The sequence below is a fragment of the Mobula hypostoma genome, chromosome 16, assembly GCF_963921235.1.
Source record: "Mobula hypostoma chromosome 16, sMobHyp1.1, whole genome shotgun sequence".
NCBI classification, from domain to species: domain Eukaryota; kingdom Metazoa; phylum Chordata; class Chondrichthyes; order Myliobatiformes; family Myliobatidae; genus Mobula; species Mobula hypostoma.
In genome coordinates, this window is record NC_086112.1 from 71,616,775 (window position 1) to 71,635,944 (window position 19,170).

Consider the following 19,170-nt stretch of genomic DNA (forward strand, 5'->3'; position numbering starts at 1 on the left):
ATTGTATGAATTCTATCAGGCCACCCTTCAGCATTTGATACGCCAGAGATTACAATTCAAGTTTGTGTATAACCATTACTCTACCATTCATGTCTACGTCCCAGTGAATCTCTTGCGTCCTCGCCAAACTGCCCACCCTTCTTGTGATGTTGTGACCAGAACTGCACTATATGTATGTAGCAACATATTTAATTGAGATCAAATCAGTGAAAATTTGATCTTGTTTATTTATTTAGAGGTATAGTGCAGAGTCACCTCTTCCAACTCTTTGAGCTACAGTGCCCTGGCAAACCCAATTTAACCCTAGCCTAATCACAGATCAATTTCCATTGACCAATTAACCTCCCCAGTACACATTGGACTGTGGAAGGATACCAGAGCACCCGGGGAAAACCCACTCGTTCCAAAGGAGGATGTACAGGGACTCCTTAGACGGTGCCGGAAATGATCTCTGAACTCCAATGCCCTAATTGTGGTATGCTAACCACTACACTTCTGTGGTGCCCACAAAAACAATCACAATCAAATAAAACAGAAACCACAATTAAATACTTTGCTGACCACCAATGGCTGGTTTGTCCCAAGTTGCAAGTTGAAACTCTGGCCTAAAATTTCATAATCCAAGTGTTCAAAGCAGCTCTACAAAGAGTAGACAAGAGAAAATCTGCAGATGCTGGAAATCCAAGCAACACACACAAAGTTTTGGAGGAACTTAGCAGGCCAGGCAGCATCTGTGGAAAAGAGTACAGTCGACGTTTCGGGCCGAGACCATTCAGCAGGACTCCATAAGACCATAAGACATGGGAGCAGAATTAGGCCATTCTGCCCATTGAGTCTGCTCCGCCATTCCATCTCGGCTGATCCCAGATCCTACTCAGCCCCATACACCTGCCTTCTGGCCTCCACTGCAGTCTGTGGCAGACCATTCTACAGATTCACTACTCAGTGGATCAAAAAAAATCCTCCTTACCTCTGTTCTAAAGCGTTCCCCTCAGTTTTGAGGCTGTGCCCTCTAGTTCTGGATACCCCCAAGCATAGGAAACATCCTTTCCACATCCATCTGATCTAGTCCTTTCAACATTCAGTAGGTTTCAATGAGATCACCCCCCATTCTTCTAAATTATAGTGAGTACAGGCCTAAGCTGCTTAAAGCAGGACTCGGGTCCTGCCAAAACATCAACTGCATTCTTTTCCATAGATATTACTTGGCCTGCTGAGTTCCTCCAGCATTTTGTGTGTTGTTGTTGCAAAGAGCAAGTGCATTTTAAAAGAGTCTTGAGCTGCAAGAGATGGGTGAGTGTTGAATGTTAAATCATAGTTGCTCCACAGATAAGGGGAAATGAGAAGGTGTTTGGCAGAGCTTTCAAGTATAAATGAGAATGTACTTGCAGCCTTACAGCACATTAAGGTGGAAAAATCTTCAGGGCCTGACCAAGTAGCTAATGTTATTTAAGAAAGATAGCAAGAGAAAGCCAGGATGGTCAGCCTGATATGAGTACTAGGAATTTGTTCAGGGAATTCTGAGGGACAGGATCTATCAGTATTTCCCTTGTTTGATAAGGAGGAGTCAGAATGGCCTTGTGCATGGGAAGTCCTGCTTCATGAACATTTTGGCTTTTTTAAGGGGTAACCAAGAAGGAGGATAAGGCAATTGATGTTGTCCATTTGAACTTTAGCAAGTCTTCGCCAAGGTCCCGTATGGTACGCTGGTCTGGAAGGTTAGGAGCCATGGATATTTAGGTCAATTTAAAATTGGCTTGGGATGCTGGAAGCAGAGGATAGCAATTGAAGACTGCTCCTTAGAAGTGATGCCTGTGACAAAAGGAGTGCTACACAAGGCCCTAGTTCATTATTTCTGTAAGTTAATTGAAAGCAAATTCACAAGGCTTAATCCAAAAATTCGCAGATAATTTGGAATTAGAGGGTATTGTTGATAGTGAAGAAGGTTATCATATATCACAGGAAAACCTTGATAAGTTCAGAAAGTGGACCAAGGAGTGGCAAATGGATTTCAATACAGATAAGAGTGAGGTGATGCATTTTGGAAAGTCAGCCAGCAGAATACTTGTACTATAAGTGGTAGGACACTAAGGCTTCTATCTGAACAGAGAATCCTGGGATTAATGTGCATTGAAAGTGCTGTCACTGATAGACAAGGTACTGAAAAAGTTGTTGATACTGAAAATTGCAGTGAGTTGGAGCATTTTGTTGCATTTGTATACGTGAGGCCATGTTCAGTTTTAGTCCCCTTGTTATAAGAAAACAGTAAACTGGAAAGAGTGCAGAAAAAAGTATGCAACAATGTTAGCAGGGCCAGAGTTACAGGGCGAGGTAGACCAGGCTATTTCTTTATTCCTTGGAGCATAGGAGAATGAGGGGTGAGCCTTTAGAGGGTTATAAAATCATCAGGGGTGTACTTAAGATAGATTTTAGCTGTATTTACTTCAGGTATGGGTGTCCAAAGCTAAGTGGCAACTTCCTCAAATAGTAGATGGAATGACAATCAGCTGCCAGAGGAAGAGGTGGAGACTGGTACAATAGAATCATTTCAGAAGCACTTGGATATGTGCTTGCACGGAAGGTCCTGGAGAGATATGGTCTGAATTCTGGAAACTGGGATCAGTTGGCTGTTCTTTGTGGTCAGTATGGACTAATTAGGTTGAAGGATCCCCGTGGCAACAATGGAAAAATGTTACCCACCCACCACCCTGCAGGAACTTCACCGTGGCAACAATGGAAAAATGTTACCCACCCACCATCCTTCAGGAACTTCACCGTGGCAACAATGAAGCAAGAATTTCTTTAAGATGCTCTGCAATTTCATGTCTAGTGTCCCACAAAGTCCAAGGATGTGGGTGGGGCTCCACAGCACCTTTTTCCACTGTGATGCTGCAAATATACTCCAAGACATCATCTTCTCTTATCTCTTGAGTCACCATGATTTTCTCCTGAGTAAAAAGTAAGAATTGCAGCCATCTTCCATGGCTCAAGATAAAACTGGCCCTGCTGACCTCCAAAGTGACCTACTCTCTCCCTAGCCACCCTTTTACTCTTAATGTGACTAATTCATCTGTAGTCCATAAGACCATACGACATAAGAGCAGAATTAGGCCATTCACCCCATCGAGTCTGCCCTGCCATTTCAACATAATGAATCCCATTCAACCCCATACACCTGCCTTCTCGCCATATCCTTTGGTGCCCTGACTGATCAGGAAATGGCCAACTTATGCCTTAAATATACCCATGGACTTTGCGTTCACCGCAGTCTGTAGCAGAGCATTCCACAGATTTAATATTCTCTGCATAAAAAAATTCCTCCTTACTTCTGTTCTGAAGCATCGTCCCTCAATTTCTGTTCTGAAGCATCGCACCTTGATATCAGGGGTAAGTTTTTTCCTGCAGAGAGTGGTGAGTGCGTGGAGTAGGCTGCCGCCGCCGATGGTGGAGGTAGATATGACAGGGTCTCTTAAGAGACTCCTGGATAGGTACATGGAGATTTGGAAAATAGATGGCTATGGGTAAGTCTAGGTGGTTCTAAGGTTTGCCGGCCAAAGGGCCTGTATTGTGCTGTAGGTTTTCTATGTTTCTATGTTTCTATGTTTCTCACCACATCCATGCTATCTAGTCCTTTCAACATTCAGTAGGTTTCAATGAGATCCCCCACATTCTTAGAAATTCCTGTGTACAGGCCCAAAGCTGCTAAACACTCCTTATATGTTAACCCATTCATTCCTGGAATCATCCTCATGAACCACCTCTGGACTCTTTCCAATGACAACACATCCTTTCTGAGATATGGGGCCCAAAACTGTTGACAATACTCCACGGCCTGACTAGTGTTATCTCTTTGCTTTTATATTCTATTCCCTTTGAAATAAATGCCAACATTGCATTTGCCTTCTTTACCACAGACTCAACCTGAAAATTAACCTTCTGGGAGTCTTACACAAGGACTCTTAAGTCCCTCTGCACCTCTGATGTTTGAACTTTTTCCCCATTTAGATAATAGTCTACCTTATTGTTCCTTTTACCAAAATGCATTATCATACATTTCCCAACATTGTATTCCATCTGCCACTTTTTTCATTCATTCTTCCAATTTGTCTAAGTCCTGCTGTAATCGCATTGCTTTCTCAGTACTACCTACCCCTCTACCTCTCTTCGTATCATCTGCAAACATTGCCACAAAGCCATCAATTCCATTATCCAAATCATTGACAAACAATGTGAAAAGTAGCGGTCCCAATACTGACCTCTCCTTTGTCCACCCTGCTTCTTACTTCCTCAATGAATTTTTAACAGATTTGTCAGGCAAGATTTCCCTATACAGAAACCATGTTGACTTTGACTTATTTTATCATTAGTCTCGAAGTACCACAAAACCTCATCCTTAATTATGGACGCCAACATTTTCCCAACCACTAGGGTTAGACTAACTAGCCTACAATTTCCTTTCTTTTGCCTCCCTCCCTTTTTAAAGAGTGAAGTGACATTTGCAATCTTCCAGTCCTCTGGGACCATGCCAGAATCAAGTGATTCTTGAAAGATCATGACCAATGCATCCATTATCTCTTCAGCAACCTCTCTCAGAACTCTAGTCCAGGTGACTTATCCACCTTAAGACCTTTCAGTTTACCTAGCACTTTCTCCTTTGCAATAACAGTGGCACTCACTCTTGCTCCCTGGCACTCACGGACCTCTGGCACACTACTAGTGTCTTTGCAGTGAAGACTGATGCGAAGTACTCATTAATTTCATCTGCCATTTCCTTGACCCATTACTACCTCACCAGCATCATTTTCCACTGGTTCAGTATCAACTCTCACCTCCCTTTTACTCTTTATATAACTGAAAAAAACTTCTGGTATCCTGCTTTAAATTATTGGCCAGTTTGGCCTCGTATTTCATCTTTTCCCTTCCTATAGCTTTTTTAGTTGCCTTTTGTTGGATTTTAAAAGCTTCCTAAACATTCAACTTCCCACTCACTTTTGCTACCCTATATGCCCTTTCCTTGGCTTTTATGCAGTCCTTAACTTCCCTTGTCAGTCACGGTTGCCTACCCCTGCCATTTGAGAACTTTGTGGGACAAATCCGTTCTGTGCCTTGTGAACTATTCTCAGAAACTTCGGCCATCTCTGCTCTGCCATCATCCCTGCCAGTATCCTCCTCTAATCCACCTGGGAAAGTTCCTCTCTCATGCCTTTGTAATTCCCTTCATTCCACTGTGTTATTGATACATATGATTTATGCTTCTCCCTCTCAAAATGCAGTATGAATTCAATCATATTATGACCACTGTTTCCTAAGGGAAGCTCTGTAATAATATCTGGGTTATTACACAACCCCCAATCTAAGATAGCCTTTACCTGTGTAGGCTCAAGCACAAGTTTCTCTAAAAAGCCATCTCATGAGCATTCAACAAATTCCCTCGCTTATGATCCAACACCAAACTGATTTTCCTGATCCCTTGCAAGTTGAAGTCCCCCATTACAACTGTGTCATTACCCTTATTACATCCCCCATTACAACTGTGTCATTACCCTTATTACATCCCTCATTACAATTGTGTCATTACCCTTATTACATGCCTTTTCCAGCTCCCTTTGCAATCTCAACCCCACATCTTGGCTACTATTTGGAGGCCTGCATATGATTCCCATAATTTTTTTTTACACTTGCAGTTTCTTAACTCCTCCCACAAAGATTCTCTTGGGAATTTTCTTACCTTACTTTTGAAATCTATTTCATACCTCCTCTAAGTCATCATAATTTCCCTCTTAAGTGTATTCTTAATCTTTTTATAGTCTTCAAGGGATTCACTCATCCCTAAACTCCTAAACCCAGTGTATGTTTGCCTCTTTCTCTCAATCTAAGTCTAAATATATAAATCAGACAGGGTTCCCTAAACTCTCCATTAGTTCAAGTGAATTTTATTGTCATTTAACCATATACATGTATATAACATATACTACCATATCATATATATAGAAACGAGAGAACGTTTCTTCGAGCCAGTGTGTAAAGCACAGTTGTACACATAACACACGAGTATTTATGAAGGTAAGGATAAAGCATACAGATGAATCACACATAGATACCAAATTAAAGTGCATTAATATTAAATATTGTGAAGTACGGAACAGATTAATCAGCGACACTTCGAATATGATGCGGCCGGGAGTTCAGAAGCCTAATGGCCTGGGGGAAGAAGCTGCTTCCCTTCCTGACTGTTCTGGTTTTTAAGCTTTGTAGTCTCCTGCCTAATGGTAGAAAGTCAAACAGGATGTTGGATAGGTGGATGGGATCCTTAATAACACTCAGGGCCCCTGCATATGCAGCACTCCTGATAAATCACCCTGACGGATGGTAGGCAGACCCTATGATCCCCTCAGCTGTTCTCACAGTCCTTTGTAAGGACTTCTAGTCCAATGCTGGACTGCTCCCCTACCGGATAGAGGTAAAATGCAATTATGATGGGGAAGGGGGAGCCTTGCTTACCTCAACCTGCTGAGGAACTGGAGGCACTGCTGTGCCTTCTTGTTCAGGGAGGTGATATGAAGGGACCAGGTAAGGTCATCTGTGATGTGAACTCCCAGGAACTTGGTGCACTTAACTCTCTCTATGTGGGGAGCCATGGATTCGCAGAGGAGGATGGTTCGCCTGCACCTTTCTGAAGTCAACAATGATTTCTTTTGTCTTCTCCACATTCAAGCTTAAAATGTTCTTCTCACACCAATTCGCCAGCCACTCCACTTCCTCCCTATACTCCATCTCGTCATTATTCTCGATGAAACCACCCATTGTTGTGTCATCTGCAAACCTGATGACATAGTTTGAGCTTGATGCTGTGACACAGTTATGTGTCCGCAATGTGAACAGCAGCAGAGGAGCGCCAGTGCTTGGCATGATGGGACAAGATGAGTTTCCCCTTCACTCTAATAGAAACATGCTGCCCTTATTGGACTCTTGATATAATCTTAAAATTGTCCCTCTTGCCATACGTTTCTCATCAATCAACTTCATTAATATCTGCTAATATTTACTGTTTGAATCAGTGTTGTGTTGAAATTGTTCACTCTGGTGAGACTTCCAAAGTAACTTTTTAAAGTAAAAGATAATTTGTACTTAGAAATTATTTCTGCTTTTGTGTTGTACTTTTAAAATTATGTTATCAAACATCTGCAATGATGTATGCAGTGTATTCTTTGAGCTCTAATATAAGGAACACTTCCCATTCTAGCACTTCCTTTACAATTCCAGATTCACAGTGTTGGTTAACAGCTAATCCAAATTTTAGAGATTAGAAGCTTTTTCAATTAAAATCTCAGCGAATAAAGGCAATCATAGATGTTCTGTAATTCTGTTTTTGAATATAACAGAAAAAAATGTTAGAAATATTTCAAAGTAAAAAAACTGAAATAACTTCAAAAATCGGATTTTTATGCGGATCAGCTTCAAAACAAAAGTAATTTAGTGAAACTTATAACTCTGTGAATTACTTCCTTTGATTATTCCTATCACTTCTAAAGTTTTTGTGCTAAAAGATTAGTAATTTTTGACTTAAGTACACTGCAAACATGCTAACATTTGCTAATTTAATAAGACAAGGGCTTGTTGTAATAATATTCTTGGAAGTGTGCATCGTGTTTACTAATCATCTCCCATTCTTTCCCGTCTCTTCATCAGCTTTGCCATAAGTTCACTTGTTTCATCTTCACCTAGAAAAACCAGAGGAGGGAAAAGAGGTTCAGAGTTACATTTTATTTTTCATTATTCCTGTGAATTTACTGAAATATCACAACCAGAGTTGTGAGAAATCTGAAGAGAGATGTTGAATCTCTCTTCCTGGAGATCTCACTGTCACATTCTCTCATTTTAACTGAGGCACAAATTTAAAAGTAAGACTCTTTGGTTGGATTGTATTTTACCTTAGCTTGAGGGATCAATGGTCATGAATCCCAAGATCATTTTGTTCCTTCACACTATTAAGATTCCTGCCATGAATCACTTCATACTTTTCCAGGCTGTTAACTCCATCTGCCAATTGTCATCCCAGCTCTGCATCCTATTGTAACCCACAACAACCTTCTAAACATTTATCACCAACTAACCAGCAACTTCGGTGTTGTCTGAAAATTACTAACACAGTCTTCCACTTTCTCATCCAAGACATTTATAAAAATCACAAAGAGCAGGAGTCCGAGAACAGATCCCTGCAGAACACCACTAGTCACCAATCTCTAGGCAGGATATATTCCATGTACCATCACCCTCTGCCTACAGGGAAGCCAATTCTGAATCCACACAGCCAAGTTTCCCGACTTACCATGTTTCCTGACTTTCTGAAAGAGCTGACCACGGGGAACCTTATAAAGCACCTCAATAAAATCCATGTATGTCACATCCACTGCTCTCTCTTCATCATTGTGCTTTGCAACATCCTCAAAGAATTCATTCAGGTCCTTGAAGCATGATCTTCCCCTCACAAATCCATGCTGTCAAACCCTAATCAGGCAGGGGAAGGCGGGGGGAGGGAACGTCCACTCAGACCATGAGAGGCCTGCGTCGGACATTTTCACACATTACAAGGTGCAGATTGGAAGTCTGTGTGGGGCGCCACTCCTCGCACAGACTAAAGCAATGTGTGGTTAAGTGCCTTGCTCAAGGGCACAACCACTTTGCCACAGCTGAGGCTCGAACTAACGACCTTGAGGTAACTGGACAAACGCCTTAACCACTTGGCCATGTGCCCAACACTAATCAGGCAATGCTTCCCCAAATCCTCGTAAATCATGTTCCTAAGAATTTTCCTCAATAATTTGCCCACTACTGAAGTCAAACTCTCTGTTCTATAATTTCTAGGGTTATACTTAATCTCTTTCTTGAATGAAGGAATAGTGTTTACTACAATCCAGTCACCTTGTACTGCTTTTCTGGCCAGTGAAGATGCAAAAATCATAACCAAAGGGGCAGCAATCTCTAACTTTGCTCTCACAAGAATCCTGGTATCTACTCTGTCCCTGAAAACTTATCTATCCTAATGTATTTCAAAAGTTCCAGCACATGTTTCTAAACATTGACATGTCCCAGCATTGAAGTTGATCTTTAATAATAATTAATAAAAAAGATTTTAAAATGGGAAAGAAGAGCATGAATGGCACTGCGAATAATGGATAGTATCACAGCTACAGTGAGGAAGGAGGTCGTGAAGGGATTGTCTACTGAATCAGTGTGTGTGCAAGTCAGAAACAGGAAGGGAGCAGTCACTACTGACAGTAGCTCATAGATGAGACTTTTACCCAGAGTACAAGTTTCACATCGTAATGGGTGACCACCCGGAGAAGTAAGCAGAGTAACCATTCAGCGCAGCGTTCCCCTGTGCAAATTCCCCTCAGCAAAAGTATACTCCTTTGGATACTGCTGGGGGTACGACCAGTCATGCCAGTGACACTGTGCTGGCTCTGAGTCACAACAGGGAAGGATAAAGGTAGGCAGAGTGAAAATAATAGGAGACTTGATAGTCGGGGAAACAGACAGCAGATTCTGTAGCCATGAAAAAGACTTCAGGATTGTGTGTTGCCTCCCAAGTGCTAGGGTCCAGGATGTCTCAGAACAGCGCAGAAGATTCTCAAGAGGAAATAAGCTTACTTAAGTTTTAGGAAGCGAGGATCAGAGGAGCTCTAGCTGAAGAATGGACTTAGGAGAGCTGGAAGTGGGCATAAGAAGACCCTGGCGAGTAGGATTAAAGAAAACCCCAATGTATTCCACATGTGTGTGAAGAACTGAATGATAGCTGGAGTTAGTGTAGGACCGAATCAGGGAAAAGTGCCTGGAGTCTGGGGGAGTTTGGTGAGGTCCTCAATGAATGCTTTGCTTCAGTATCCACCAGTGAACAATAAGATAGAAGATGTGCTGCAACTGTTTAAAAACATAAGTACCTGGGCCAGACAGGATATACCCCAGATTACTGTAGGAAGCCAGGGAAGAGATTGCTGTGCTTTTGGCAATGCTCTTTGTGTCCTCACTAGCCATAGGAGTAGTACCAGATGACTGGGGGGTGGCAAATGTTTCTGTTCAAGAGTGTAGAGGTAACCCTTGGGATTATAGACCAGTGAGTCTTACTTCAGAGGTGGAGAGTGGTTTAAACTAATATAGCAGGGGTTTGGGAACCAGCATAATAGAGCTGAGGACCATAAGACCATAAGACAAAGGAGCAGAAGTCACCATTCGGCCCACCGAGTCTGCTCCACCATTTTATCATGAGCTGATCCATTCTCCCATTTAGTCCCACTCCCCCGCCTTCTCACCATAACCTTTGATGCCCTGGCTACTCAGATACCTATCAATCTCTGCCTTAAATACACCCAATGACTTGGCCTCCACTGCTGCCCATGGCAACAAATTCCATAGATTCACCACCCTCTGGCCAAAAAAATTTCTTCGCATTTCTGTTCTGAATGGGTGTCCTTTCATCCTTAAGTCATGCCCTCTCGTACTAGACTCCCCCATCATGGGAAACAACTTTGCCACATCCACTCTGTCCATGCCTTTCAACATTCAAAATGTTTTAATGAGGTCTCCCCTCATTCTTCTAAACTCCAAGGAATATAGTCCTAGAGTGGACAAACATTCCTCATATGTTAACCCTCTCATTCCCGGAATCATTCTAGTGAATCTTCTCTGTACTCTCTCCAACGTCAGTGCATCCTTTCTTAAATAAGGAGACCAAAACTGCCCACAGTACTCCAAGTGAGGTCTCACCAGCATCTTATAGAGCCTCAACATCACATCCCGGCTCCTATACTCTATTCCTCGAGAAATGAATGCCATCATTGCATTCGCATTCTTCACCACCGACTCAACCTGGAGGGTATCCTGTATGAGGACCCCCAAGTCCCGTTGCATCTCAAAACTTTGAATTCTCTCCCCATTTAAATAATAGTCTGCCCGTTTATTTCTTCTACCAAAGTGCATAACCATACATTGTATTTCATTTGCCAATTCTTTGCCCATTCTTCCAATCTATCCAAGTCTCTCTGCAGACTCTCCGTTTCCTCAGCACTACCAGCCCCTCCAGCTATCTTTGTATCATTAGCAAACTTAGCCACAAAGCCATCTATTCCATAATCCAAATCGTTGATGTATAATGTAAAAAGAAGCAGCCCCAACACAGACCTCTGTGGAACACCACTGGTAGCTGGCAGCCAACCAGAATAGGATCCCTTTAGTCCCACTCTCTGTTTCCTGCCAATCAGCCAACACTCTATCCACGTATGTAACTTTCCGGTAATTCCATGGGCTCTTATCTTGTTAAGTAGCCTCATGTGTGGCACCTTGTCAAAGGCCTTCTGAAAATCCAAATATACAACATCCACTGCATCTCCCTTGTCTAGCCTACTTGTAATTTCCTCAAAAAATTGTAATAGCTTTGTCAGGCAGGATTTTCCTTTAAGGAATCCATGCTGAGTTCTGCCTATCTTGTCATATGCCTCCAGGTACTCTGTAACCTCATCCTTGACAATCAACTCCCAACAACTTCCCAACCACCGATGTCAAGCTAACAGGTCTATAATTTCCTTTTTTCTTCCTTGTCCCCTTTTTAAATAGCGGAGTGACATTTGCAATCTTCCAGTCCTCCAGAACCATGCCAGAATCTATCGACTTTTGAAAGATCATCGCTAATGCCTCTGCAATCTCCACAGCTACTTCCTTCAGAACACGAGGGTGCATTCCAGCTGATCCGGGAGATTTATCTAACTTTAGACTATTCAGCTTCCTGGGTACTTGCGCTGTCGTAATTATGACTGCGCACACTTCTCTTCCCTGCCACCCTTGAGTGTCCGGTATACTGCTGATGTCTTCCTCAGTGAAGACTGATGCAAAATACTCGTTCAGTTCCTTCACCATCTCCTTATCTTCCATTACAATTTCTCCAGCATCATTTTCTATCAGTCCTATATCTACTCTCACCTGTCTTTTACTCCTTATATACTTGAAAAACGCTTTTCATAGTCATAGTCTTACTTTATTGATCCCGGGGGAAATTGGTTTTCGTTACAGTTGCACCATAAATAATAAATAGTAATAGAACCATAAATAGTTAAATAGTAAAATGTAAAATATGCCAGTAAATTATGAAATGTCCAGGACCAGCCTATTGGCTCAGGATGTCTGACCCTCCCAGGGAGGAGTTGTAAAGTTTGATGGCCACAGGCAGGAATGACTTCCTATGACGCTCTGTGTTGCATCTCGGTGGAAAGAGTCTCCGGCTGAATGTACTCCTGTGCCCACCCAGTACATTATGTAGAGGATGGGAGACATTGACCAAGATGGCATGCAACTTAGACAGCATTCTCTCTTCAGACACCACCGTGAGAGAGTCCAGTTCCATCCCCACAACATCACTGGCCTTACGAATGAGTTTGTTAATTCTGTTGGTGTCTGCTACCCTCAACCTGCTGCCCCAGCACACAACAGCAAACGTGATAGCACTGGCCACCACAGACTCGTAGAACATCTTCAGCATCCTCTCTTAGTATCCTCTTTGATATTATTTGCTAGCTTTCTTTCATAGTTAATCTTTTCCCTTTTAATGACCTTCTTAGTTTCCTTTTGTAAGCTTTTAAAAACGTCCCAATTCTCTGTCTTCCCAGTAATTTTTGCTTCCTTGTATGCCCTCTCCTTTGCTTTAACTTTGACTTTTCTTGTCACCCACAGTTGCATCGTTTTTCCATTCGAAAATTTCTTCTTTTTTGGAATATACCTGTCTTGCACCTTCCTCACTTCTCGCATAAACTCCAGCCACTGTTGCTCTGCCGTCTTTCCCGCCAGTATCCCTTTCCAGTCAACTTTGGCCAGTTCCTCTCTCATGCCACTGTAATTTCCTTTACTCTACAGAAATACCGACACATCAGATTTCGGCTTCTCTTTTTCAAATTTCACAGTGAACTCAATCATGTTATGATCACTGCCTCCTAAGGGTTCCTTCACCTCAATCTCTCTAATCACCTCCGGTTCATTACACAATACCCAATCCAGTACAGCCGATCCCCTAGTAGGCTCAACAACAAGCTGCTCTAAAAAGCCATCTCACAGACATTCCACAAATTCTCTCTCTTGAGATCCAGTGCCGACCTAATTTTCCCAATCCACTCGCATGTTAAAATCCCCCACAATTATCATAACACTGCCCTTCTGACAAGCCTTTTCTATTTCCTGTTGTAATTTGTAGTCCACATCACTGCAGCTGTTTGGAGGCCTATATATAACTGCTATCAGGGTCCTTTTACCCCTGCGATTTCTTAGCTCAACCCATGAAGATTCTGTACCTTCCAATCCTATGTCACCTCTTTCTAATGATTTAATATCATTTCTTACCAATAAAGCCACGCCTCCCCCTCTGCCTACCTTCCTATCCTTCCGATACACCGTGTATCCTTGGACGTTCAGCTCCCAGAGACATGCATCCTTTAGCCACGTCTCAGTGATGGCCACAATATCATACCTGCCAATCTGTAGCTGTACAACAAGATCATCCACCTTATTCCTTATGCTGCGTGCATTTAAGTATAACACCTTAAGACCAGTATTTGGTACTTTTCGCTTTGATTTCACTGCAACTTTATTGCACTGCAACTCATCCCAATGGCTACAAGTTTGCCCCATCACCTGCCTGTCTTTCCTGACATCTTTACTGCTCACTATCTTAGATTTCTTTCTGTTTTCCCCTTCCTCCGCTCTGTCATTCCGGTTCCCATCCCCCTGCCAAATTAGTTTAAACCCTCCCTAACAGCTCTATTAAACTTTCCCGCCAGAATATTGGTCCCCTTCGGGTTCAGGTGTAACCTGTCCTTTTTGAACAGGTCATACTTCCCCCAGAAGAGATCCCAATTATCCAAGAATCTGAAGCCCTGCCCCATGCACCAGTCTCTCAGCCATGCATTCATCTGCCTGATCCTACTATTCTTGCCCTCGCTAGCATGTGGCACAGGTAGCAATCCCGAGATTACTACTACCCTGGAGGTCCTGCTTCTCAGCTTCCTTCCTAACTCCTAGAAATCTCTCTTCAGAACCTCCTCCTTCATCCTATCTAAGTCATTGGTACCGACATGTACCAAGACAACTGGCTGCTAACCCTCCCCCTTCAGAATATCTTGGACCTGATCCGAGACATCCCGTACCCTGGCACCTGGGAGGTGCCTGATTTCCACTGACCTCACAAACAACAAGGGCCATCTTATTGGTAAATAGTGAAGTAAAATCTCCCCTAACACCTCTAACGCCAAGAAAAACCTCTCCTACCACCTCTAACTCCAGGCAAAACTTCGCCAACCACCTCATATCCAGGCAAAACCTCCCCAGCCTCCTCAAACTCCAGACAAATCCTCCCCTACCACCTCTAACTCCAGGCAAAACCTCCCCTACCACCTCTATCTCCAGGCAAAACCTCCGCTACCACCTCTGACTCCAGCCAAAACCTCCCCTACCACCTCTAACCCCAGGCAAACGTCCCCTACCACCTCTAACACCATGCAAAACCTCCACAACCACCTCTAACTCTAGGCAAAACCTCCTGTACCATGTCTAACTCCAGAGATAACCTAACCTACCACTAATTCCAGGCAAACCTACCCTACCTCCTCTAACTCCAGGCAAAACCACCCCTACCACCTCTAACCCCAGGCAAAACCTCCACAACCACCTCTAACTCCTGTCAAAAACAACCCCTGAAACATCTAACTGCAAGCAAAACCTCCACAACCAACTCTTACCTCCAGCCAAACCTCCCCTACCACATCTAACTGCAAGCAAAACATTCGCAACTACCTCTTATCTACAGGCAAAACCTCCCTACCACCTCTTACTCCAGGGAAAACATCCCCTACAACCTCTAACTCCAGAAAAAAACTTGCCCTACCACCTCTAATTCCAGGCAAAACCTCCGATACGAATTCTAACTCCAGGCAACACCTACCCTACAACCTCTATCTCCGGAAAACAACTCCCTAACACCTCTACCTCCAGGAAAAACCTCCCGTTCCATCTCCAATCCGGACAAAACCTACCCTACCACCTTTCACTCCAGGCAAAACCAACCCAGCTATCTCAAACTCTAGGTAAATCCTCCCGCACCACCTCTAACTCCAGACAAAACCTCCCTTACCACCTCTGACTCTAGACAAAACATACCCTACCACATCTAACTCCAGGCAAAACCTCCCCTACCACCTTTACCTCCAGGTAAAACCTCCCCTATCACCTCTAAATCCAAGTAAAACCTCCCCTACCACCTCCAACTCGAAGCAAAACCTCTCCTAACGCCAGACATAAAAGTTGCTGGTGAACACAGCAGGCCAGGCAACATCTCTAGGTAGAGGTACAGTCAACGCTTTGGGCCGAGAACCTTCGTCAGGACTAACTGACACCACTAACTCCAGGTAAAACCTCCCCTACCACGTCTAACTCCAGTCAAAACCTCCACTACCACCTCTGACTCCAGGAAAACCCCCCCACCACCTCTAACTCCAAGCAAAACGACTCCTACCGACTCTAACTCCAGGGAAATCCTCCCCTACCACTTCGAACTCCAGGCAAAACCTCCCCTACCACCTTTAACTCCAGGTAAAACCTCCCCTACCACCTCAAAACCCAAGTAAAACCTCCCCTACCACCTCCAACTCGAAGCAAAACCTCTCCTAACACCAGACATAAAAGTTGCTGGTGAATGCAGCAGGCAAGGAAACATCTCTAGGAACAGGTACAGTTGATGTTTCGGGCCGAGACCCTTCGTCAGGACTAACTGACACCACTAACTCCAGGAAAAACCTCCACTATCACCTCTAACTCCAGGCAAAACCTCCACTACCACCTCTAACTCCAGGAAACCCCCCCCCACCACCTCTAACTCCAAACAAAACGACTCCTACCGACTCTAACTCCAGGGAAATCCTCCCCTACCACCTCGAACTCCAGGCAGAACATCACCTACCACCTCTCACTCCAGGCAAAACCTCCCTACCACCTTTAATTCCAGGTAAAACCTCCCCTACCACCTCAAATCCCAAGTAAAACCTCCCCTACCACCTCCAACTCGAAGCAAAACCTCTCCTAACACCAGACATAAAAGTTGCTGGTGAACGCAGCAGGCCAGGAAGCATCTCTAGGAAGAGGTACAGTCGATGTTTCGGGCTGAGACCCTTCGTCAGGACTAACTGACACCACTAATACCAGGAAAAACCTCCCCTACCACCTCTAACTCCAGTCAAAACCTGCCCTACAACCTCTAACTCCAGGCAAAACCTCCACTACCACCTCTAACTCCAGGAAACCCCCCCCCACCCCCCCACCACCTCTAACTCCAAGCAAAATGACTCCTACCACCTCTAACTCCAAGGAAAACCTCCCATACCACCTTGAACTCCAGGCAACACCACTACTACCACCTCGAACACCAGACTAAATCTCCCCTACCACCTCTAACTCATGGCAAAACGTGCCCTACCACCTCTAACTCCAGGCAAAACCACACCTACCACCCCTAACCCCAGGCAAAACCTCCCCTACCACACCTAACCCCAGGCAAAACCTCCTCTACCACCGCTAACTCCTGTCAAAACAACCCCTGCAAAGTCTAACTGCAAGCAAAACCTCCACAACCAACCCTAACTCCAACCAATCCTCCTCTACCGCATCTAACTGCAAACAAAACATCCGCTACCACCTCTATCTACAGGCAAAACCTCCCCTACCACCTCTCACTCCAGGGAAAACATCCCCTACATCCTCTAACTCCAGGCAAAACGTTGCCTACCATCTCTAACTCCAGAAAACACTTCCCCTACCACCTCTATTTCCCGGCAAAACATCCCCTACCACCACTAACTCCAGGCAAAACCTCCCCACCCACCTCTAGACCAGGCAAAACCTCCCCTACCACCTCTAACTTAAGGCATAACCTTCGATACCAATTCTAAATCTAGGGGAATCCTCCTCTCCCAACTCTAACTCGAAGCAAAACCTCACATTAACCTCTAACTCCAGGCAAAACCATCCCTGCCACCTCTAACTCAAGGCAAAACCTCCCATACCACCTCTAACTCCAGACAAAATTTCCCCTACCACCTTTATCTACAGGGAAAACCTCCCCTGCCATTTCGAACTCCAGTCAAAAACTCCCCTACCACCTCCAACTCAAAGCAAAACCTCTCCTAACACCAGACATAAAATTTGCTGGTGAATGCAGCAGGCCAGGCAGCATCTCTAGGAAGAGGTACAGTCGACGTTTCGGGCCGAGACCCTTCGTCAGGACTAACTGACACCACTAATACCAGGTAAAACCTCCCTACCACCTCTAACTCCATGCAAAACATCCCTACCACCTCTAAATCCAGGCAAAACCTCTGCTGCCACATCTAACTCCAGGCAAAACTTCCCCTACCAGCTCTAGCTCCAGAAAAAAACTTGCCCTACCACCTCTAACTCCAGGCAAGACCTCCCCTACCATCTCTACCTCCAGGCGAAAACTCCCCGACCACGTATAACTACTGGCAAAACGTCCCCTAAACCCTCTAAATCCAAGTCAAACCTACCCTACCACCTCTAACTCGAGGCAAAACCTCTGATACCAATTCTAACTCCAGGCAAAACCTGCCCTACAACCTCTATCTCCAGAAAACAACTCCCCAACACCTCTAACTCCAGGAAAAACCTCCCGTCCCATCTCAAATCCGGACAAAACCTGTCCTACCACCTTTAACTCCAGGCAAAACAACCCCAACCATCTCAAACTCCAGGTAAATCCTCCCGCACCACCTCTAACTCCAGGCAAAACCTCCCTTACCACCTCTTACTCCAGGCAAAACCTCCACTACCCCCTCTAACTCCAGGAAACCCCTCCTACCACCTCTAACTCCAACAAAACGACTACTACCACCTCTAAATCCAGGGAAAACCTCCGCTACCACCTCGAACTCCAGGCAAAACCTCCACTACCACCTCCAACTCCAGGAACCCCCCCTACCACCTCTAACTCCAACAAAACGACTACTACCACCTCTAAATCCAGGGAAAACCTCCCCTACCACCTCGAACTCCAGGCAAAACCAACACTACCACCTCTAACACCAGACAAAACCTCCCCTACCACCTCTAACTCATGGCAAAACATGCCCTACTGCCTCTAACCCCAGGCAAAACCACCCCTACCACCTCTATCCCCAGGCAAAAACAACCCCTGCAACATCTAACTGCAAGCAAAGCCTCCACAACCAACTCTACCTCCAACCAAACCTCCCCTACCGCATCTAACTGCAAGCAAAACATTTGCAACCACCTCTATCTACAGGCAAAACCTCCCTACCACCTCTCACTCCAGGGAAAACATCCCCTACAGCCTCTAACTCCAGACAAATCTTTGCCTACCACCTCTAACTCCAGCAAACACCTCCCCTACCACCTCTATTTCCAGGTAAAACTTCTCCTCCCACATATAACTCCAGACAAAGCTTACCCTACCACCTCTACCTCCTGACAAAGCCTGCCCTACCACCTCTATTTGCAGGTAAAACCTCCACTACCATATCTAACTCCAGGCAAAACATCCCCTACCACCTCTAACTCCAGGCAAAACCTCCGCTACCACGTCTAACTCCAGGCAAAAGTTCCCCTACCACCTCTAACTCCAGAAAAAAAACTTGCCCTGCCACCTCTAACTCCAGGCAAAACCTCCCCTACAACCTCTACCTCCAGGTGAAAACTCTGCTACCACGTATAACTCCAGGCAAAACCTCCCCAAAACCCTCTAATTCCAAGTCAAACCTACCCTACCACCTCTAACTCCAGGCAAAACTTCCGATACCAATTCTAACTCCAGGCAAAACCTACCCTACAACCTCTGTCTCCAGAAAACAACTCCCCAACACCTCTACCTCCAGGAAAAACCCCCCGTCCCATCTCAAATCCGGACAAAACCTGCCCTACCACCTTTCAGTCCAGGCAAAACCACCCCAACCATCTCAAACTCCAGGTAAATCCTCCCGTACCACCTCTAACTCCAGACAAAACTTCCCTTACCACATCTGACTCCAGACAAAACGTACCCTAACACATCTAACTCCAGGCAAAACCTCACCTACCACCTCTAACCCCAGGCAAAACCTCCCCCACCAC

At 44.6% G+C, this 19,170-nt stretch overlaps 1 protein-coding gene across 1 annotated transcript in view; it reads right to left on the minus strand.

The window, feature by feature from the left end:
* Positions 1–5,934: 5,934 nt before the first annotated feature.
* The window catches only part of LOC134357498 (signal-transducing adaptor protein 1-like), a 130,224-nt gene continuing 116,988 nt past the window's right edge, over positions 5,935–19,170 (minus strand). The window contains exon 11 of the mRNA XM_063069123.1: positions 5,935–7,721. Within this exon, the coding sequence (XP_062925193.1) occupies positions 7,654–7,721 (68 nt within the window). The 3' untranslated portion in view covers positions 5,935–7,653. The remainder of the gene's footprint in view (positions 7,722–19,170) is intronic.